This window comes from Varroa destructor, unplaced genomic scaffold (assembly GCF_002443255.2).
Source record: "Varroa destructor unplaced genomic scaffold, Vdes_3.0 BEIS01000002.1, whole genome shotgun sequence".
Classification (NCBI taxonomy): Eukaryota; Metazoa; Arthropoda; class Arachnida; order Mesostigmata; family Varroidae; genus Varroa; species Varroa destructor.
Genome location: NW_019211455.1, coordinates 46,203,141 through 46,227,127, shown reverse-complemented (window position 1 = coordinate 46,227,127; position 23,987 = coordinate 46,203,141). Strand labels below are relative to the sequence as shown.

Genomic DNA, 23,987 nt, shown 5'->3' with positions numbered 1-23,987 from the left:
TTGTTGTTATTATAAGTATGTTGGTCGAGTGACTATTGTCGCTAGATAGAGTTATTGAACTTCTCGACCCTAGTAAGCCTTTTTTTGGCCTCACATGGACATCAGGCTCACATTTACGTCACGGTAGTGTGCGACTTTAATCAGCATTTCCTAGTTGCAATAGCTCACATTAAAGAAGACACCCTTTTCCGTCTTTAATCGGTCGTTACATTAGTACTATTACAATGCCAAAGCGGCCATCCTGTTAAGCCTCTCTATATTTCGAGGTTCACGTTTGATATCGCCGTTACGCATCCCATCAGACGGTTGGTTCCTGCCAGCACAAAATAAGGTTTATTTATGCCCGGGCTCGAATTTAGACCACAACGTGTCACTAAGATTGGCAGGTAAATACGTTCTTCTTTGACTACTACGAAACAGGTTCGAACGTTAAATACGCTACTGTATAGTGTTATACGGGTAGTTAGCCTTTGTGACTTCCCAACCGTGATTTCATGACATAGATGGTTTAATCTTCTAAATCACCATCTTCTGCGTTAGTTACTGTTCCTAAATCGGACCAACTCCCCTTTTACACATCTGCCATCAAGACCAATCCAACTTCTGTTTTCTAAGTTAATCGAAGCACACAAAACCGCTTTTATAGGCTCTTTCGTTATCGTCTATAACCTTTAAGGTTGAAGGCTTTTTTCATTTCTGATTCTCTATAACTCTGTGAGCCCTTTGTTGGTTCACCAATTACTATTATTTTACTATTATTATTACTACTACATAAAACCCAGCCAACAGCATGATAACTGGCTTGGCCAAACATTTCGGCTGCCGTTAAACCCGCTGAACTCGCGGCGGCACCTGGCATCATAAGCGACCTAAGTTGTTCGAGAATCCGGTACGTTTTTTGTACTATAATGAAACGACTATTATTCCCTGAGTTTAAAAAGGGCATCTTCGGAGACGGAAAGAACTTCTTCAAGTGGTGATGGCATTGAATAATTTAAACAGACTCATCAGAAGCCGTTTACTAGCACTGCAGTGGCTCACTCCATTATCGGCTGGTGGAATTCAATTTGATTGATATTTACGTATCTAACAATATTTTCACGGTGAATAAAGATTTGGGCCATTGGGGTTAGGCGGCGAAGCCAAGACCTCCTTGATTCATCGAATGCGGGAGCAGAAGGTCTGATTTTTCACGAAGCTGATTTTACCATTAACGGTACTCAATATATGTAAAATTCATTGATACAATCATAGCTTAACCTAACTAGGCCCACACATCGACTGCACGAAATTGTCATTATGCTACGGACGGCCTCTTATTTCTGGTTTAAAGCACAAAATGGGGTGTTCCTATACCGCGGTTCAAACCTACAACGAAACGCGTCCCTGCGATTCGTACGAAAGTATATTACCCACTGAGCTTTTACGAGCACGCTTGATTATGTCCAAAGGACGTGAGCTTGCATTTGTAAGATTACGTTTCGAAGATTTCCTCTACTTCGGTTGTTTTAAATGTTCCTTATGTTGTATTGTTAAGTAGATTATCCATCAAAACACGGCTCATCAAATGCAATTTTATTAAAAAATAGGCTTCCTATTTTTTTAATCCACAGAGAAAAATCCAGTGTTTTCGTATTTGACGATAATACACTTTAGTTATTAGTCTACAATTTATTTGTTAAATATTTTGTTTACTCTGACTTTGTTTACAAATAACGTCACCTTTAATTCAAATTTTGGTACCTTCAATCGCAAGCTTAAATGAGCTAGTTTTTGGCCTTCGACGCCTATGGTCTATTACAAGAACCCTACAGGCAGTATAAGCTACGAATAATTTTGCAGAGCTAATAAGCAATTTACGATCGAGTTGTTTCCTAAGAGGTTCACGGATAGGTCAAAGCACATGTCAAGTATTGCATAAACCAAGTTGGTCATGGTAACATAAAGTTACCATAAAGTTAACATAACCACGAAGCTGTATTTAGCAAAACAAAACACTGCAGTGCTTTTGTGTTTATTAGTGTCACTGATTAGCAATTTTTAACGGTTCGTACTTCTGGGTATTACTTTCCAACAAGTGCCTAAAGGGTCTGGTGAATGAGAGGACAGGGTAAAGCAAATGCCCCTCTAATGGCCGCTAATTTGAGCGATGCAGCTTCGAGAAGCTATTTATAATGTGGCAAAGAGTTTTTAGGCCTGGCCGCGTGAGTAATTAAGGAGCGAAGAACCTATGGACTGGGCTGTCGTCATAACGTTCTACATAATCAATAATTTTTTTAACAACCTACTCAGCGTACAGTACAAGTACAAGACCGTAATAATTTGTATATGCCCGACGAGTTTAAAACTAAGGACGTTGCTTTTAACTTTATTGTACAATTATTATATAGAGACGAGGCACTGACACCTAGAACTACCTTTTTCCGAAGTCAACAATGAGGCCGTTAGGACTGAGTAAAAAGAAACGCACTGATGAGTTTTTCTTACGAAGAACCTGCCTCGCCTGCGGACGCAAAACTGAAAATACGGTACAAAGTCCGTCGAACCGAATAGAAAATTGTCCTATTTTAACAACAGGTTCCTTTATATGCGAGTTTGCAATTCAGAGTAATTCTTGTGTGGTGCTACAGTTGCAGCACAAAATTATTCGTGACACACTTGACAGTCGCCCTTGAAAAGCACCAAAACGGTATTTCAAATACCCAGGATCTATACGCTGCATTTTCAAAATGATAACAACTGCCCTTTAACATACCCATTTTAATACCTAACTGATCTATACTGCGCAAACGTATCATACAGGACACAAATTATTATTAGTTCTTATGACATTGTCGTAAAATGATCCAAGCCGGATGGCTACACTAAACACAATTAATAGGGGAATACTCTACCGACTATATTCGTATGGTCTCGCGCCTGATCGCATGATCAGATACAACTGAATCATTTACCACGCCGGTTACATTCATATCTTCGTCTCTAAGTTCGTCGTCCGATGTTAGAAGTGTTTCGGGTCAGGCCGCGTCATGTCAGTCTTTTTACAAGGGCTGTGCTTGAAATCGCGGACGCTCGTGAACATCTCTATGTGCTCCGCATCTTGCCGCGTTCATTGCACTTGAAGGATCGCTTGGCCTTGCGGATTCGATTATGATCAATCACGGCCGCCTCGCATAAGAATGCCGATAGGCTTTGTCGCGGACAACAGTTCTTCTTTTTGGCCGAGTGAATGAAGCATTGTCGCGGCGTTTTTGTGCACGGATGCTAAGCTGGCCTTTATGGATGAACAGTTATTCAGGCATTGAACAGACATTGCAGTGGACGCTGTCGTACGTAACTTACGATATGCAGTTCATGCTCGGTTCCGACCGCAGTTTCTTCTGGCAAAACATCCTCGTAAAGACATTTTTACTATACAGGTGCGTATGGGTTCTTAACGAATCACGATTCGTGCAAAGTCGATGTCGTTTTGTATGCCTGAACGGTTTTTTTCCTGCATAAATTGACACGTGATTGACTGAAGTGGATTTACATCTGAACGTTACCTAGGACTCTTGACGCACGGCGTAATTTGCCTTCGTCGCATACGAACTTGTGTTTGCCCTCACGAATGTCCGGCTGTCTCTTTGGAGTAAAATTCTTATAGCAGCACTGCTATTGTGAGGGTCAATCCTGTTTGCGTTCAGAAAAAACCTATATTATGAAAAACCGACACGCAAATACATCTTCACGGAACATCCCCAGGTGTCACTCGTGCGTATCTTGATTTGCGTAGATCTGATCATATTCAGTGTATTTCTACCAGGACTAGGCTTGATCTTTTTTTTTTTCTAATATTGTTAGCCATTCTACATGACGCGACTTCCTTCTACTTGGTCCTTTCAGGCACCGTTCTTGATGACAACCTTATGTTCTACCCTTGTAACGTTCAAGAATCGAATCACCGTTGGCGATGACATTCTAAAGGTCTAGTTAACTCCGGAGATGTTTGACGTTCGAATACAAGCGACATATGTGCGGACGATCTTTCGCTTCTTTGGCCAATTCGAAAAAACAAATACTTCCTCAAGCTGTTCCCGAATCGGAATACTCGACGACATAAGCGTGCTCCCCGGAAAAGCTATAAGTGGTGAACGCCTGTTTCTTTACCTGCCGACGAATCGTGCGAAACCCACGCCTGACTCTCATTTAAATAGCTGAGTGGAGCCGTGAGGAGCCACAGTTGAGAATACAGAATAGGACATCTATACATCTTGCGATTTACGATTTTAGGGTTTACCGGAGCATCCACGGAAAGTGAAACAGAAAAAGAATCCGTTCATGAGAAGCCGTATGGTTCTTGTTTGAGGCGGCCCCCTATAAACAATGCCAAAGGCGTGTGGACGCCAATCTCCACATGTCCCCATTCACATATACTTATACGGTTGTAATTATTGATATTCCAAACGTTCTATATGCTGAGATGAGTGCGTTAACGCGACCTAGCAGATCGGACTGACACAGCGGGACGCAGATATACTAAACCGTATTAAATAAATCCAGTAACAATTGTTACCTAGTAACAATTGTTGAGCTTAATATCAAATGGCAAAAGTCTGCTAAACTTGATCCTCCGATTTCTAAAATTAAACAAAAAATGGCATATGTCTTCTGAAACTATGTAGACATGGTTACGTACGTAATAGTAAAAAAAAATTAGTCCATCGTGCGCGCTCTTTGAGCGTTAGCAAGCAGACACACAAAGCTTTGCTTTTATTTATAAAACTTCGTTTATTTGGTTTAATTCATTCATAGGCATTGTTCTTGATTTCCCTATCGCTATTACTCTGCTCATATCTGAGACGACGGCAAATGAGATACTTAAACGCGCAGCCAAATTCATTAAAGAACAACAAACTGTTCTTCTATTTAATCGTCATCGTTATTATGGTATAATCATGAATGAATTATCCATATAAATTAAACTAGATATGCCAAAACAGCAGAGCGTATCACCAGATAAATGAAAGAGTCTCATAGGCGCTGCTCGCGTTCGCGCCATGAACTAAACTTTCGCTTTACTAGTATCCAAAAAAAACGTCTTGAAAGCTTTGAGACTGTTTCATCTGATCATCTGCATGATTCGATGACTAAATCCCAGACTAGGCCGATTAGTCGGCTTTAAAATCACCAATGTTAAAGTGTAGTCTCTTGGGCAAAGCCGTTGTCCAATCGGCACAAATACATATCGCTTTGGCCGGCTTCATCCCCTTGAACGATGCTGACCATATCGTCACCGGGGCCGTAATGGTCTGAAGTGGGACTGCTGCCATTGCTGCTACCCATAACGTTTATTATACCGGAAGCATGTTGTATATCGACGCACATGTCGCGCTCACCGTCCGCACGATCTCTAGACCCTAAACGATCATCTCCCACGCGACGTATGTGAGGCATGTGTCCGTCTATGGCAGGTACGTTAGCCGAGCTAAACAAGTCATTCGTCGCGTAGCTGCTCGATGCAAAAACGGACTTACGAAACCGACGCATTTGGCCGCCGGATCTGCCTCCGATCTGCAACGAACGTGAGCTTTTCGCGTTCATTTGGTTCTTGCATGAACTCGCCGTAGACGATGTCTGGTTCAATTGTGGACGGTGACCTTCTGTAGTACTATTAATTGAACCATTAGTAGTACTACTACAATTACTGTTATGGTTATGCGGAGAGGTTGCTGTGCTGTTTGACCCCGGAGTGTTCGCGCAGGCGATATCCTCCCGGTAGATGCCAGCTCCGGTCAACTCATATTTTTTAACACCATTAGCATACGGATTATGACGCTGGCCGTATTTTGGCCCGAAGTGCCGCACCGGCTGAATGTTAAGCTCACCTTTAGCTCGAAGTCGCTTGATGAGATTATCCACAACGGCTACTCGTTTGCGACCTTCCTTAACATCCGCCATTATGTCCTATTGGATACAGTACGTACTACTAGACGCACCGCGCGTTACTTTACGAGGGCGACGCTCACACCCACCAATAAACCGAACTGTTCAGAAAGTTGCAACAAAATGGACAGCTTGTAATTGATTTAATCCACCCCCAATAACGAACTAGGAGCAAGTGAATACCAGAAGACAACCCACAAACTCCTTTGTTGTCACCGGAGTTCCGTTCTGGTGAAGGAAACAAGTCGCGTGCGACTCCTACCTTTAACCGTCCATACGATGACGAAAATCTTCAACGGCTTATCCCGCTTATTTCGTCGATTCTAGCAAATTGATACAAAGCAAAAGTCAACTGGCAGATTTTGGCAGATTATGAGGCGTAGACTCCCCAGGGCGTCGTTTTAGCGGAGACAAACGAGCTATTCGGGGTTGATGCCGCTATTCTACACTCGTCAATGCCAATTGGACCAAGCGTCCTCTTCACCGTTCACCACGAAAGTCGCACTCTTCGAGAAACGTGTGCCGAAAAAACTAACCAAAAAAACAGCGAGCATAAGGTGAGACGAGCGTATGCCCACTTTGGATAGCGATTCCTATTTCGGTTGCCGTCTTGCACCGTCTTGCCAGGGCCCAAATGTTGTATACATTAAGGCACGGAAACCCTAATCGCACCAGGCGTTCGTCTGCTCGCAACTCAAGTTACAAATATAGCGTTTTTTTTTTATATGAAATAGACACTGAAATTATAGGAGCGGTCGCAGATCGTTTAAGAACAACGAAAGCTCAAGCTGATTCGAAAAATTGCTTAGTGTAGTGGTGGGCGGGTCATCGGGAACAAAAAGGGCAAGAGAGTATTAAATAAATGGAGCCGGAAAGGAAATATCTAGGGAACGATTGTTACCTGCTGGTTTATATCGCTATTTAGGTTCTTTCACTACATTATACTTTAATCAACATCTATTATTAAAGTTAACACTTTGCTAAATGTTATAAGATGCAAATTCTATGGCTTGTTCCCGCCAAGAGCCTATTTAAAACACTACGTATAGTAACTCTCTTTGTATTAAGCTGCCATAATTAGGCTAAGGATTTCGTGTACTAAAGATATAGCGACAACGCTGAAGTAGGATATTCCGTAAAGATTCAGATCTGCATTCGATAACTTGATTTCTTTATACTAACACTATCTGATCAAAATTAGGTCGACATTTGACCGGCCATGAATGATGACATGTATGCATCATGATCTGTTATTTGTTACAATGTTATTTGTCGACGCGAAAAAGCCAACCAAACGAAAACAAGAGGAAAAGTTTGTAGTATTCTTACATCACATGTACATTAAATGTTTCTACAAGTAGATCTTTCTGAGGACACACGTTTAGATCTTCATCGCCAGCTTCAGAAACGATTCCAACGTAAACGTAATTAATTCCAGTTAAAAGTTTGCCGCATTTATTGGTTCAGAAGTTTTGATACGGTTCTTACGTCGAATTGATTTAACGATCGTGCGGCTTAAGCTGCATCGAGTCCTGCATATGCAACATACGTGTTTCAAGTTTTACGTCCGTAATCGACGTCAGCCATTCCGTTAGACATGCAAGCTAACGCTGGCCTCAGCGGAAAATGTTGATTGTGTATTCTAGTCTATACATAATTCAGCCGATAACATGAAATTATTAGCAGTGTCGATAGGCTGTCGCTTACTCGCAGAGTTCGTTCCCGTAGCTCAGTACTTCCGGATTGCAGTGTTGGTTTAATTAAGAAACTCAGCTATCTGATGCGTATGTTTCCCCCGCTGGCTCTTGTTTGAAATAAACAAATATTTATTATTATGTATTAAATTAACAAATACAATAACACAACTCGTAGAATAGGTACAACTATATAGACGAATGTCCTCTTCTCTGGCACTCTTTAATCGTATCCACCTTAATAGAATTAGTTATTGAGCGTATGTTGGCAATACCGCTAGGCTGACTATCGTTTTCCGACAAATATCGAAAACGATCCGCGATTGCACTGCGAACCACAGAGGGCAACTCTTGCTCTCTTTCGCTACCCTGCCCCAACTAAAGCGACCGGCCGTGGCGCAGCGTTAGACGGCTGCCGTCGGCCTCTGCCTATTTCTGTCCTGGCGACAGGAAAAAAGTACCACTAGTGGAGGTAATGTAATAGAATGGCCACCTACCGATGACGCGCTGACGTCTAATGGATATAACGCGAATCCGTAAAGCAACGGTAACAGCACTTTTCATTAACAGATCCCGGCAACAGGACGGACAGTAACACCGAGGAGGGACATAAGGGAAAATAGGCGGTCGAGATCTGGATCGGGAAGACGTCGCCTCAGAGGGATTCCTAGCTGCACCCAGCTAGCTGTGTCCGCTAAATCTACCTCCATTACCTGATGGCTATACAATTGAACGGAATCCCTCTCTGCCCCGAATCGGATGCTGTTGACTGAGGCTTTTAGTTTCTCTACAGGCTAACTTATATGCCTGATCTTCTAGGGACCGATTGTAGGTTTGGTCGTACCTTTTTTGCGAACAAGTGCTATACCTAATTTTCTAATTCCAACATTTGCTCAACGTAAAAGCTATGGAAAGATGGCTATATATGTTCGTCTTTACTGTGTTGAATTGAATGTCGAGCTTTTCTTGCAGTTCTATGATATGATGAAATATATATATATATATTTCGGGTCATAGATATATATTTCGGATATAAGGCTACTATGAACAAATCCTGCGGACTTTGAAATTCATTAACTTTTGAGCTAGTTAAACTAGGACGATGATTACTAGCTGCTAGAGACGCTCTTGATCATTTTTTGCACACTCATCCCAGCGTTTTGGCATTTTTTGGATAACCATATACTTAGCATTTGCGCTCCCATTGTATTTCCTCTATATATGGGTTCACGAAGGAAATCGGTTGTGGAATATGCTTGCCTATCAATCGCTTTTATTGAAGCACGGAAAGCCCCGTAATTACTTAGATTGGGAGAAATAGCCGGTTTAAATTAACGTTGGATAATATTTTGTCCAGTTTATGAAGTAACTGAGGCATAGCAATAGATCTAGCGTTATCATGAAGTAAACCAGGCTGTGCTCTTTTGATTGATCATGATGCGCCAACAACCTCTTGAGGAGCTCGACCTAGCGGGCTCGACTAACAGTTTCATTCTCGGTATAGTAACAAATTGCACTAAGTGTAATTACAGGCATATTTAGATCCGAGCGTAGTCAAAACTGCCACCGAACTTAACATCCGGTCACCTTCTCGCTAGCCTTCAATATTGCAGTCTTAGTTCATAAAATGTTTTTACATTTTTTTTTTTAACATTTAGGCACTATGCCTTCGCATAAAGCCGTTTTGCTCAACGCCTCCAGCATCTTTCCGCAACGCTATGGCCTTCAAGTAACATTAAACCGAGCGTTGATTTTCATGATTAAGGTCGTTTTGGCTGTGGTAAACTTAGCCGGATTCAACTCACAAGTTTCTAGGAAACTGGAGTATTTACTAGCCAAGCTGCGTATGGTAGCAGCCAGCATTTCGAAAGTTATTTAATTATGCCGTACGCCGAATTCGCTTGTAATAACCCATTGTTAGCATACTGGGTCTTCGTGGGTCTACGCAATTGTAAAGGAGACTAGCCAGATTTAATCGGCTTTAACAACAATAATCTTAAATACAACTAATTTTCGTAATGTCATACCAATTTATTAGATAATATAAAATGGAGAGAAATTTATAAACGGTTACATCAGAAAATCTCTCTAAATGATAAGGTAGAGTCGTGAACAGCTCAGAAGATTCCTGGCAAAATTTGTTGTTTACTGAAAAAGCTACCTTTAGATTTCTCTCATCAATATCTATTTCGAAACATGGACATGTTACTGTTTTGATATGTGTTTACAAAAAAATTATGAACAATAAAAAACATTTATTCAAAGCTACTATATTACGCGTGGCTGGTCTGCAAATAGTGTACTATGCGTCTTTTCTCTACAAATATCCCCATTAAAAACAAAAAAGTGTGTATCTAGGCAAACGATTCATTTATTTGACCTTTCTAATAAGCAAAAAATGTGCAGACCCAGTCAAATGGACATCCGTGGCAAGTATGAAATTACAGTAAGGAAAAAATGCTGCTTTTCTATTTAGACCTCTCCTTATGTTGTAATCCATAGCTTTAACCTAACTTCGATTTCGGTGCAAATCTTCTGTTTCCCGTTTCGTCGGCCTATGTTAAAAATCAAACTGATATAACGAATTTCAGCTACCGTCAGGCTGAGTGGGCATAACAGACATTAAATAAATTCAATTAGATCTATGGTTGATTGAAAAGACACACATTACTTTCGGATCGGGTTTGAGATTGGCCGCGGCGGAAGTATGTGCTAGACCCGAGTAACGTATTTTCATATACTTGTCTGATGGTTAAGGATATGTTGAAATGGCTCACGCCGTCCACGATACCCTTTGATGCTACGCGATTGTTTTCTGTCAACCTAAAGCTTTGTTTCAATTGGTAATACCCACGGCGTACGGACCGAAGAATTGCTAGAGCTGTTTGCGCCGCTAAGGACGCGTCACCACGGAACTCCTTTCTAGCGTTGCCCGACGGGCAAAGTAGACAACTGAATTTACTCTAGATATTTGCTCAGAGGCGTCGAATTATTCACTTGCATGAAGGTGGGCAGAAGTAGTGATCTAAGGGCTAGTTACATTTTCTTTGAAGAAGTGGCGTAATACATAAACAAGTGATTTTCCATTTTTTCTCTGTCTACCTTTCACCTGGTCACTTCTTTTGTGAGTGATAGTCAGTCCGTATCAACCCATTCTCCAGTGTAATCCAATTAGAAAAAAAACTGCACCGGGTCTCGTAGCGGCCCGGTTTCGTAGACGTGTTCAGCATGCGTTGGGGCACAGCAAGACGAAGGTTCGGTGGCAAACCTATAAACGGTACTACTAATTAAAGCAGGCTCGTATCTTACGGAGGAGACGCACCTGGTAGTTTCACCTTATCACATGCGTGCAATCCGTGTCATCAATGAATATAATATGGAAAGGCGTATAGCACAGCTAAGTTAACAAATCCTATTTTTTTTCACGCAAACTATACTTAGCTGTCGGCAGTAATGGTAGCCAAGTAGACGTTGTAAGGCCTAACTATAACCTGACAAGGCATAATAAACGACATGAATAGAACGGTTGTTAGTTTTTGGTAAAAAAAAAAAAGACTACATTTTCCATACTCATAGTAGTAAATATATCCATACAATAGTTCGATGTTTGTCATTGATGAATGCAAATCGTCTCAGCCCGTGACGATCGGATAGTAATAGAAGAGCTGTCTAAAATCACCACTGTTATCGGGATATACGTAGTATAGTATGGAATAGATATAATAGTAGAAGATAAGAAAAGATCGACGCCATCCACGTACCTACTTTCAAGCAAGCCTACTTTTTTTGTAGCATTAGTAGACACCTGTGTTTTTCTTTAATGCGCATGGTTTTCTACTGTCCATAGATGGTTTATCTAGAGGGAGAATTGCTCGAATAGAACACCCACGGGATCTGACCGTAGTAAGCTACATGCACTCAAACCTAGATTAAATTCAAATTAATTATCGATATAGGCAAGGCAATGCATAAATTGTTTCATCAGGACAAACCGAGTTAAACTGGTGATTTATTTTTTACGTTTATTTTCAATTTCCCTTAATGACATGCCTATAAAATGCCACTTCTTGAAAACTTGTTAACGTAATACAACAATAATAATATAAGTAATCAAATAGGCACCAATGTTAACAGTGTTTTATTATTATTTTAGAAATATTCGTCATGCATCTGCAACGTGTGATCGACCCCAGTAGCTCGTAGTAGATTGTGGGTCCACGATGCATTGTGTACCTCAATGCGAATCTCGACTTCACTGTGGCAGTTGTCGATGTTCTCGTTATGCTAGACGAAGCGTTTTCTCTTAGCAGACCTGCTCTAGGAACCATTTCCACCACCCATTGCGATTAATAACATGCTTCGTATTTAGGCCAATAAACAAACTTGATACATGAAGCCAATGGGGCGCCCATTTGAGTCCGTATGGAATTTCAGTTAATTACAATGTTCTAGAATGTTTTTTCCTCTATCGTGCCTTGTTGCATTCGTATGGTATGATGCCAGCAACCCTTTTACAGTAGCTTTACAGACTCTTTCTCGAAAGCTACCACTTACGGTGTACTACGTACATCGCAACGATTTGTCAACGCTTCGTCACTTGCCAGCTTAACATACTGTTTGTCTTATACTGTCAAAGTTACTCTAAGTAAAACATAGCAACAATTAGAGTAAGAAACGATCCAGTGAATTTCAAACGCGACCGGTACTTCGAAAGAGTGAAGTAACACGGTATAGCTTCCTTTAAACGGCCGACAACGCACGAGCCAGACTCAAGGACCAACTCACGTATAGGGAAAGAACTAACACAAAGTAAATATCTCAAGTTGTATATCGAATCCTGCTGTTGCTGTGGGGCATTGCTCAGGCCACTGGTTTTTTTCAGAGCGAATGAACCGCAACAAATTTCAAGCCTAGTTCTCACCTCATCACGTATTCCTAAGTTTAGTAGGCAAACACTACCACAGCTTCGTTTCAGTGGGATGGACACCGTTTACTATAACAAAAAGGGCGTGCTGTAAGGCACTCATCACAGGCAAAAGTACACCTGAATCGTTGAACCAACGTAGGAAGGAGTGAACCAGTGAAGTGGCTATACGCCACGCATTAGAAACAGGACAAATGACTTCGTGTCTCCTGAGAATTCCCCTTTCGATGACCTCAGAATCAGCTAGCACGCTGTCGAGCTCATGGGTGGCCGACTTTTACAAGAGCAAACGCACGCCGTATCCCGCCTGTCTATGTGAGCGTAGTTATTAGTCTGTCGTGCGTGCATAGACCCCTCTTGCACGCAGGTTACCCTAACGCGAGCAAATTCCCTGTTCTCGTTACGACGAAAACGAAAGTGTGCCCTATAAACCATACGTATCGATGCCCCTGAAAGCAGTTGACAATTTGATCTGCTAGAGGTGGCTAGAAGATCCTTGAGGAACAGAGTTAGGAGTGGAGCATGCAAGAGGGTAACTGAGATTAGTGGATGATGGAAAGCTTGGCGGAAGTAAGTCCGATAGCCAAGGTTCCTTCGCACACTCGACTTACACGAACTGGATTCGCCCTTGCGGTGTCCGGGTGGTACACAAAGGTGTCACTCACACATTAAAAAAATAAACAGAGCATTCTTTATGACGATTCAGTGGAAATGCTTTAACAACCAGAACTGATTTGGTTCTCAGCAAAATTAGATGATTCATCTAAAAACTTTCATCGAACAAGGAAAAAATAAACAGTGACGATAAAATTAAGAGCTGATTGTGTTGAATTGATGATTTCGAATGTTCATCTGCTAGAAAATAGACAAGCGGAAGAGAGAACTCAGACGGAAGGCAAGGATATCCGAGATCGTTCTTTGATATATTTCTGAAACTGTGCACGAGAACCTCGGATATAGGGGAAATAAAAAAATTAAGTGTTATACCCTACATCTGACTAATGCCGTCTTCATGTACGCAGCCCGAGTAGCCGACCAGATAATGTCTTGTGACAGAAACCGAATATGCACTAATAACATATCCACTAATTACAAAATAATTACACACAGTTGTGTGTTATCGTTTTACCCATCGACTTCTTAAACGGCTGTCAAGTTCTGAAATTATGCTTTCCCCCATTAGTCGTATATTGGCTCTGCTCTGGACTTTATTTGTGACAGTTAGCATATAGACGGTTCGCACATATCATACTATGATATACGCGACTGGCCAGAGGTCGTTATGAAGTTACACGAGGAAAAACAATAAGAAAAAGAGGTGTCCCTGTTAGAAATTCGCTGATTTTTCATGGACTTTATCTGTGTGTAGTCCGACAGACCCATTTTACTTCCGCCGCTCGTTTTTCTTTCTTCTTCCTTATTAGGCAGCGTTAGGAAGCCCATAGGAGCCACGAACAGCGTCTAAATACAGCTGCGCCCCACGTGTTCCGAACACAATGAAGCGACTGCGAGCAATGCTTGATGGACTCGAATGTTGTAAGGTAAGCTCACCTTATTTAGTCCCTCTAATTTTCCCATGCTAAGATGGAAGTAAATCTTTTTAGCATAACAACCACTTTATGAGTGTTGTTAACTTGATGGCAAGCATTTAATGACGGCATGCTAAACGGCAAGTCGTTGGTCAGCCAGCGAAGCCCCTACTCCCCCTACCTTATCTGTACGCTCTGTTTACGCTAATATCTTGCAGTAATATCCAAACATAATAACAAAACACTAAGCATTATAGGCTCTCCAAATACAGTATTCTTGTCCCCCGTAGATGTTCTTTCAGCTGCAAGGGGCCAATAAAGTTGAAGGCAGACCTGATTATGCAGTACCACAGACAAGGACCACAAAGGAGCTAGCTATATTGTAACATTTCATAGACAATTGCTGCTGGAATTACCAGCTGTTTAGTTCTGACGGTTCGCGCTCGCAGTAGCCTTCTAACTTCACAAAGGGGCGTCTATTCTCTACTGTGCCACAGTGTCAGTGTGACGTACTTGCGCTTTACAAGCGACTGAAGTAGGATCCCAGCGGGCCATGTTAAATGCTAAGTAAGACAGGGCAAAGAATTTGTTTGTGTGCTCATGGAACTATAGAGGTTTTTGCCAGTACACAATGGCGTTCTTCTCCAGGCCTAAGGCCGAATTGCTAAACCCGTCCGAGCTAATCTTAAAATGGGCTTTGGGTGAGGTTATGTGGGTTAGCGTTGAAAGTCGCTAGCTGGTTGCTCGAGCAACGTTTTACCATATTATTCTGTATACAGGGTAATTATTCATATGGGCTCTTTTTCGTCATCTATTATGTTAACGGCAGTATAGAGAAACAAGCGTTGGAACACAGGCGAGCTGGTGGCGTACCTAACACCGCTGTTAGGCTTTAAAGAAATGTTAGCGTCTTTAATATATATCGATGTTAACTTTTTGTTCTTCTATGAAATTAATGTCGCGTCTGAAATAAATTCGGTAGAGTTTTCGTCAAGAACAGAAAAAAACGATGATGAAAACAGAGATAGTAACTGCTCATACAGTTCGATATATATCGACTTCAGTCGATGACATTAGTCTGAAAACTACAATATCAATTAAATAAAAAAGAAGACAAGGTCTATGTTAAGACCTCGAGGATGCTAACAATATCCGTACACCATGAAAATCATTTATTGTTATTGAATTTCTATAAAAATCACCATTTGTCGAGATAACAGAGCAAATTCAATTTGGCCATTATTCTGTAGCTGGCAATTTACTATTGCAAAGCCATACTGGAGTTAGGTGGTAAAATATGCAACACTTACCAATGCAGTTCCTTCTAAGGAATATCCTTGTAAATAGTGCTGAAACACTAAATGCAGAAAAAGTAAAAACAATACTGTAAAACAACTGAGTATGTTGAAAAAAAAAACCTAACAAAATTGTGTATTTGCTCGTGTTTCCGCGACGGCTGACATGTAACAACTGATAGAAATGCTAAAATAAGAACGCCGCAATATGGGAACAGATGTGCGCTGTTTATTTCTAGTGACCACTATTACTAAAATAAGACTATCAGAATCCATCATTTTATAGTGTAGCCAAAAAGTCCGATAGTGTTTTCTCAAGACAGTATAGCGGGAACTTCCAAAGGCGTTCATCATATAACACTCTTCAAGTATATCTCATAGATTATAGCCATTGGAAAACGAAATTCAAGCGGCACCTCGATCATCTATATATTGTATAAATATGGAAAAATCAGTAAGTGCTAATAATGTTCGGAAACCGTACAGAGTGCGCGATCGATTTACGATCACACGATAGCGTACGTATTTTCAATGAATTTTATTAATTCTACTATCCTCGTGATATAAAAGATATTGACTTGCGCCTTTACTCAGACGGTTTTCTTTAATTAGTTACGGAACGGCGAGGTTGGCAAAAATTGTGACTATCTAAGATGTATTTTACTTGGTTCGTATTCAATAGTGCCTTCTACATAGATGTTAAATTTCCCTCACAAAACTGATGCCAACCTAAAAATATCAAACGTATACTATCTCGTTCTTGTAGTCCGTTTTTCATGCAGTTTTTGCGAAATTATTACGGATTTTCGGGTAATATTGGCCAAAAATAATTAATAGGGGGCAACTTTTTTTTTTTTTCGAAAAATTTTGAGTATGTTTTACAAGTTTAAGGTATGGTTATTCATGTGTGTCAAAGAGTAAAATTTGACAATATTCTATTTTACATAAACATAATTCAAGATAAATTTCTTTTTAACTTAAAGAAGAGATAGAGAAACGGTGGACAATAAAATACGCGCGCTATAGCTTTTAATTGAGCGTAAAATTTACTGGTTAAACTCACTGTCAGGTTATAATGGAACACATACTGGTCAAAAACCTAAATACACAAAAAATAAAATATAGAAAAGAGTATACACCATTTACTATCTATAGAATTCGATTTGTTTTGGGCCCTTATACCACAAAAAAAATCGAAATTAATCTCGAGATTGCGAAAACGATGACCGCTAAACAGCTCCCACACCCCCCAGATGCACTTCTAGCTTTTAGCAAGTGACATTTTCACATATTTTTCGCTAAACACCTCCGCTTTTGAGATTAGGGTCACACAAATTATTTTTGATATGACATTAAAATTAGAAATTCTAAAAATTGACGCCTAGATCTTTCACAATTTTTACGGGCCGATAGAAGGCAACTGTACAATCCTATCTATAGCTTACGTTTTTTGTATTATACCTCTCCGAGTTTTCCCATGGTCGATCCGATGATAACAGCTCTACTCTTAATCTTAATCTATGCAGATAACTAATCATGCCATATCACTCCATAGGCATACCAAAAGGCTCAACGTAGTAAGAAGTCCTAGAATTGCGCTGCCGATCCAGTTTTGTCGTCTGGTTGAAAGGCTAACTTCATTCTTCATCAGTACGAGTTTAGTTTGGGTCATGTTAACGCCTGAGTTCGGGTAGAACACAGCACACTGAAACTGCAGGACGCTACTCGTTTTTAATGTGGCCTGGCTAACTGTATAATTGCTGCGGACCATCGCGATAATCGAGTGCATCCGATCATTTGGCATGGGCACGACGGTGACGTCTGCATCGACTGGTGCAAAGTATCGATCCTCGATCCGGTATACGCGAACTTCAGCGGGCCGCATAAGACGCTCGACGTCACATTCGATCGACACCACAGAGAAACTTAAAACTTTCAGGTCAAATCGCATAAAATTAGGATTCCCTGTGGAATATATAATAAAATGAGACAACATGCATATGTTTGTCGTAAATGTCGTAAATGAACGCGTCATTTCAAACGTTGAGTCATACGAAGATCGCAAAAGATCCTCTGGTAGAGGTTTGAGGCGTCGTTTCACTCTGAGGTACTTTCGTGACGTTTTCCCTTGTCTACATGCAAATAGGACTTGTTCTTTAGTATATATTTAATCTACTCTTTTGAATTAAATTAATCACCCTTTAATTATACAGAAATCATATATGAATCGGAAATTTGAAGCCGAAAACGGAAACGCTAGACACAGTATAGATGACCCCCTATGAAGCTCCCAGTCAGTACAAGAAGAATTCATAAATAATCAATCAGCAACTCACTATACAGAGTCATCGGTTTCCGTTCCTCAAAATGTCCCCATTTCGACGAGACGCTGCAGAGGTATATGCCAGTCAAATTCGGATGAAGATGAGAGAACCGGATCCCGCGGTAGATCTCATAGCTAGCAGTCATTAAAAGAATGTGTATCGAAATGCAATACTAGTAGAGTAGAACTAAATATAGTTAAAAAAAAATTTTCAGTGCAGAGGAATACTTCAACGGCTTTGTCGAAATCACAGGCGTTCGGACTTCACGGTATAGCCTTATGTCCTAGAAAGAAGCGAATTACCCGCAAAATAGACGTTCCTGTTTATGAAGAAACGCATTGATTTTCAAAGAAATTAAAAATCAAGGCTGAGGACAGGCGTAGGGGTCAAAACATCTCGAAAGATACATTAAGGTGGCACGTTAATTTTTAAAAGTGCTTTTTCGTAATTTCTAGAGTTCTATAAAATCTATTGAAATGTACGTTTCATGAGCTTCACTACATAACGCTTGAGGTAAATGTGCTTTGTCAAGTTAAAAGTTGACCAAGTTCACAAGCAGCCTAATGTGCCGAATTTTCTGACCTAATGTAATTTGAACATTTTTCCATTTAATATGTGTACCCCCTAACAATTTCGACAGTTCACAAGCAAAATACTCACAACATTTGCGTAAGAGTGCTTCTTGACCATGTCTCTATGAGCAGTCGTTTAACAGGAAACAATATTAAAGAATTGTTCGATTTTCCTCAGAACCCGCTCGTTTCCCAAAGTGCACCCCACTCCGTGTTCTCTTGCCGTCGTTTACGCAAACTTGCAAATATACTGATATACTGGCGCCTTGAGCTATTCTATTTATTACTAGTTCTTCAACAATGACGAGCAGGTATGAGATGCTTCTCCGGGTCTCTTCATTTCCTCACTCGCCCGTTTTCACCTCTTTCTTGTTGTTTTTTTTTATCCGAACGAGCGAATTTATTCAGTCTCGATGTAGAGGAGTGTGTCGGGAGGCGGCATTAAATCTACGTACGTACGTTTGTTGTTCCGTCCGCTGTTACCCTGTCGCTCTTACCTTTCCGCTGAAAATGTGTAAGTTTTATCGATGAACGTTTCGTAGAGTGGGTGGAAAGCTCGGGAATTGGAGTGCGGTAGCCAGGTGTAGATCGGCTGTTCATTGTCATTCAAAAACCATTTGACAACCAGAAAGTCGTCAAGCTGCAAGCGCGTACAAATTGGGCACGTGTTTAGTAGCACCTTTAGCGTGCCCGGCGTCGTTTTGGAGGCTGTTTCAAAAGTGAATATTTCATATACATAAAAGTAGGCCTAAGCTAATTCAATTACACATACATGTGCCTTGTCGATAGGTAAACTACTATTAAATATCAAAGTCCGCCTGTGTGATCAGTTGCTCGTTAGTGCGGTTCTTTTTCCACCTCTGCGGCAACGAAGCCTGACGTGTATATCTTCTGTAGTCAATTTCATATCTTTTTTTTTTTTTTTCCAGTATTTCCGCACTGTTTTCCTGTCCCGACATCTGCCTCGTTTCGCTTGTCGCTAACGCTTTTCTCGGACCCATCTACTCATCGCGTTCAAAACAAGCCAAATTCATACACATATTAGAGTATGGTTACTGCAGAGCGTGCAAAACTGCACGCCTACGGGAACATTAGTTCGTTTTATCTAGCTCTCGGCTTTTTTCAGTGAAGATGAACACAGACGCAGGCACATGCGACCATAGATCTACAAACAAGAACTTCTAGTAGTAACTGATAAACTCTTCTCTCGGTGTTCAGTCTCTTAAACCATTTGTTTATATATGCATGAGTGTTACTACTACTATTTATTATTTCATTTGTTATTATTATTATTATTATGCGCATATCGATAGCAATGTGTCCGCGGAGTTGAAGAGATTCTAATTTTGCAGACGCCGATTCAGGTCAAGCCCTCAAGTCTGCAAATGCGGTATAAAAAGGACACCACTCCTCAATGTGTGCCCCATTCCCTTTTATCTTCGAGACTTGCTTAGGGTGTAACTACACTCTGAATAACTTGGCGCTTGGTTTTCGATCTCGAATAGGATTTGCGCTCCTGTGCTCTGTCAACAAAATTTTTTCTTTTGCCGCCGTAGCGGCCTTCTGCTAGATTGCAAATCTTACCGTTTTCCTCAGGGGTTCTGAAATAACCTCGCCGTTTCCAACCGAATAGTTAATCAGATGTAAGAACAGCCGCTAGCTGTTCTTTTCAATTCATTCATTCAAAGCACCGCTGTACCTTATTCGACCAAGGAAAATTCCTCGGCGATATCTGCCGCCCTCCCTGTCGTGATACCGTTCTCTGACAGTTCCGGCTTCCGCCCCAGCACACCGACACTCACGTAAACCCAAGGTCTTCGAGGACACTCAGAAGGGCATATCGGTATTCCAAGGCAACTGGGAAAGGGGAAAAGAATGGAGGAGGGGATCGCGGCGAATTTGGAGAAATAGGGTGGGCGATATAAGATATATTCGCTGTGCTGTTATTCATTGTCTAAGTGAAGCTTGTGTACAACAATCTGTGCGAGAACAAGCACTCACAGGCCTTCACATAGATACGTAGAGAAAGGTTCGGAAGAACTGGCAAATATTCAATTAAAATTAGGTATAGACAACAATGCGTGGAAATAGAACATTCACGTACCACAAATGTATTACGTGGAAATCACACAGTGCATAATGTTGTACTTTGCTAATTATTGCAACACAAGCATATAAGGAACATTCAACCTCGAGCGTGCCAAGGGGATCGAATCTGTTCTTCTCAGCCGTACTGACTGCTCATATAATTTGAATCCAATATAACTCGCGTCCGTTTTGCCACAACCGTAGGTCTTTCCGAGAATCGGAAAGAAGGCGCGTTGCACACATATATAGTACTCGTCACTATATAACGCGTAGGCAGCGTAGCCAGAAAGATTCGAAATTAACTTATACGCACTTTAGGTCTATTCAATACGTATAAGGGAACGCTAGTAAAACATATACTGCTTTAAGTTTTCAAGTTGAATTTGACCATAACATCAAATTAAATACTTGGAACAGAATACAGTTTCGAGACGATGGCGCATGAAACACGGAGAATCGCAAGAAGAAGAGGAAAGAAAGAAAAAACCAAACGATTTACACTGGGATATAAGGTAAAAGTTAGCTATATTTTCCATTTGGCCTTAAACAGCCGGGGGCCATTCCATTAACACGTTGTCCTTCTCTCTAGAACGATGATTTCACGTTAATGAGCCGACTTAGTATTCAGCTAGCGGAACTCTGAGTTAGAAAAATATATTTATCAGTTACGACTTCAACCAAAAAGAACTCAGAACGGGTGGCAGCGATTTTTTAGGAGCGTTTTATTTAGTAAACACCTGATTTCGAATGACTGAACAACTCGGCGCTTAAACACACTACTATTGGGGGCGCGTTTCAGTCAACGACTGGGTGTCAACTGTCCCCAGAAAAATTGTGTGTGTTTATATACGTTACAGCGTATAGAACAAAGTGAGCTCAAACTAGGCCCTATCGTTCTGTAGTTTTTTGATTGCTTCTGCCCGACTGTCACCGAACGAGAACATCGAAGCCCCACCAAACATCGAAATAGGTCCACTTCGGTTGAGAAAACATTCTATTCGTGTCTCACAAATGCTCATAGATGCAATGCGCCAGGTCTTTCATGATGGAGCGGCCGTAAACAAGGAAAAAAATGAGACGTCCTGAATGAATAGGTTCTAGCCAAAGGATACATATGGCCATCCGGACACTGAAAGGTAGTATGAAAGGTGCCATTCATTTAAAGCACTGCAGAATTGACGCGAGATTGCCAGGTCTGGAAAGGATCCTTTTATGAATGGATCTACAACCGGATAATCAGAGTGATTAACTGTCGCCAAATGATTAAGCCATCCGGAAGAGTACTCCAGCAGTGGAAGGTTTGTGCACTTTTTGGGGACCTCGATATTTAGCAATATACACTTGCTGCTGGAGGTAATAGAAACAGGAATAAAATCATCAGTATAATAACTATTCCAGCTTCACTACCTTCTCTTGGAAGGATAAAAACACACTTAGTTATGTGCCTCGTATGAAAGTGCGCCTATATGTATCTACGAGTTGAGCAAGCGTTTACCAAGGAACCACTCTTCCGAAAGATAACACCGTCTAGCAGCAGTGAGTATATGAAGTCAGAAAAAACTTTGGCGCTTTAGATCTTAAGCTTTGCCAAGAAGAACACGCTGTTCGAGCGAAACATGTAAAGAGGTTCCTATTTACATAGATTGTACAGTGCCATGTATATAAATATAGGAAATCGTCACTGTACAATTTGTACGGACTGTTCGTACTTTGCATATCTTTTTTCCGGCAAGGCCAGAAACGAAGAAAGGCCGTCAAATAAAACTTAAACACATGTTATATTTATTTTTACCTGCTCTAAGGTAAACTGTACAATGAGCAGAAGAGGATCATGGTCGCGTACTTACATTGTGCGAATAATCGTACTGGCAGTCAAGAATTGCCTCGTTTATTTGATCTACGTTGATTGTTCGAGGTACGCTGAGGTAAAGGATGGCCGCCCAGCTTCTTGTCACCCGTCCGCAAGATACTTAAGGCGATAAAGAATAATAATACCGTTAGCCTCCTCAAGTATATATTTTCAGTATTTAATTAGATACGTTAAATGTTTCAAGCTTTTTTTTCTCTCGAGAACTTTGAGGGATCAGTTCAGACAGGTTAGACGTCCGCTAACTTTGTGCGTAGATTTCAAGACTGAACTATATAAAGCCGACCGTAGAGATGCAAATTAGTCTAATTCCGACCATAATTATGAAGTTTAATTCCAGCGTCGAAAATTTTCAGCAACGAAAAATTAGTGGACGGAATTTCTTAACTGACTAATGACTTTAGAAGTTAAAATGTCGGAAGGGATCAATTAAGACTTGGCCTATATGAAAACTAAACAAAAATTGATATTGGACGACTATGACATTGGACAGACATTATGATGATGCGATATAAATGCTCTTGATAAACTTAATCTAAGCTAATGAGAACGCATGTTTTGGGGTCTAGTCCGGAATTACATACATCATGTTATTGTTACTATTATTATAGCTTATATTTACGCGGACGATCGGGTCCTTAGGAAGATCGTTCTAGCATATAGATACAAAACTTTGATTGTGTTATGTTAATCTACGGAACGAAGTTTTCTGAATGCTTTTTACTAAGAAATTGCCCAGACACATTATTACTATATATGTAATGCCGCCCCTGAGAGATTTCAATTGACTCAATTAGGCCAATTAGTAGGTTCTACTAATGAATTAAAACTATCTTTTCAATGCAGCACATTGACAGTCTTATCATTTTTCCTTCAATATATGGCTGCTCGTCGTCTACGGACCTAACACTAACAGGAGGATCGTCTCCACGAACGTGTTTCTTCCGAAAGCGCATTTCCAACTGATCCGAATGGTCGCTAAGCCATTTCCCGGCCACCACCACATCCTGTGATCGAGATCCCCCTCGGGGTTCGATGTGCGAAAATGTCTGGTAGTGACAAGGTTCACTTACTGCCGTATTACACCCTTCGTGACAGCTTTCACGTCTAATGCTTTGATACTTGGCTGATGCGCCCCACGCTGCCCTTGCATTGCATCTCTTCGCCAGCAATAAAATAGGGGTTATACGGTAATTCCTTACAGAACCATTAACTGCCTATGTGGCCGTTACCCTGAAGCACTCATGGTAGTTCTTGCGTTTAAGGTACGGATATAGGAAACCAGTTCTAGTTATTTGAAATAGCTAGGTTGCACCGTTTTCCACTTCACACGCGAGATATATCCCTTTGTAAGTAACATCCAACTAAAGCTATAGTCAAAACGAGGTGTTGAGGCCTTAATCGATCTATCGCACAGTATTTATCAACCGTACACGTTCCGAATCGTCGCACTTTGCTCAATTTGTTTTGTAGCACTATCCGATTTACCTTTGTCGAGTCACAAATGCTACTGCCACATGATTGGAGCCAGCCAGCCAGCCAGCCAGCTAGCCCAACGCGGCCTAAAACTGGTCAATACTTAACTGACGCCAATGGACCAACCGGGTCCCATTGACGGATTGGCGTTGTTCTAGTACGGCCAGTGGACGTCGTTTTAACTTGTTTGGGCATTGGTGATGCACAATAAATCAACGTCACTCGTTTACCGTTGGCCGGAAGTAGTGGTGTCCCCGACAGCAAGCTACATTGCCCTACACATTAGTGATGAT

The 23,987-nt window shown here is 41.0% G+C and overlaps 2 protein-coding genes and 1 long non-coding RNA gene across 12 annotated transcripts in view; 1 reads left to right on the top strand and 2 right to left on the bottom strand.

Annotated features, from left to right (window-relative positions):
* The window catches only part of LOC147757890 (uncharacterized), a 31,309-nt gene extending 13,919 nt beyond the window's left edge, over positions 1-17,390 (top strand). Inside the window, exons 3-4 of the long non-coding RNA XR_015320463.1 lie at positions 13,968-14,084; positions 16,923-17,390. This is a non-coding gene — a long non-coding RNA (uncharacterized LOC147757890). The remainder of the gene's footprint in view (positions 1-13,967; positions 14,085-16,922) is intronic.
* The window catches only part of AP-1gamma (adaptor protein complex 1, gamma subunit), a 221,034-nt gene that overhangs the window by 36,562 nt on the left and 160,485 nt on the right, over positions 1-23,987 (bottom strand). The gene's annotated exons all lie outside the window — the stretch shown is intronic.
* On the bottom strand, positions 15,575-23,773 carry LOC111243903 (uncharacterized). Its single transcript, XM_022790199.2, has 5 exons — positions 23,122-23,773; positions 22,199-22,320; positions 18,761-18,903; positions 17,704-17,825; positions 15,575-17,332 (listed from the first exon to the last, which is right to left on the bottom strand). Exons 1-5 carry the CDS (start codon positions 23,222-23,224, stop codon positions 16,902-16,904), a joined length of 921 nt encoding a protein of 306 aa, XP_022645934.2. The 5' UTR covers positions 23,225-23,773; the 3' UTR covers positions 15,575-16,901.

What these genes read in the sequence shown, in the direction of transcription:
- LOC111243903 (XM_022790199.2), bottom strand. Translation starts at nt 23,224, where the DNA reads ATGTGGTGGTGGCCGGGAAATGGCTTAGCGACCATTCGGATCAGTTGG. An exon ending in TACACATTTTCAGCGGAAAG is followed by an intron (nt 17,826 to 18,760) that starts GTAAGAGCGACA and finishes AATGACTGCTAG; the next exon opens with CTATGAGATCTACCGCGGGA. An exon ending in GAAACCGATGACTCTGTATA is followed by an intron (nt 17,333 to 17,703) that starts GTGAGTTGCTGA and finishes TATATTCCACAG; the next exon opens with GGAATCCTAATTTTATGCGA.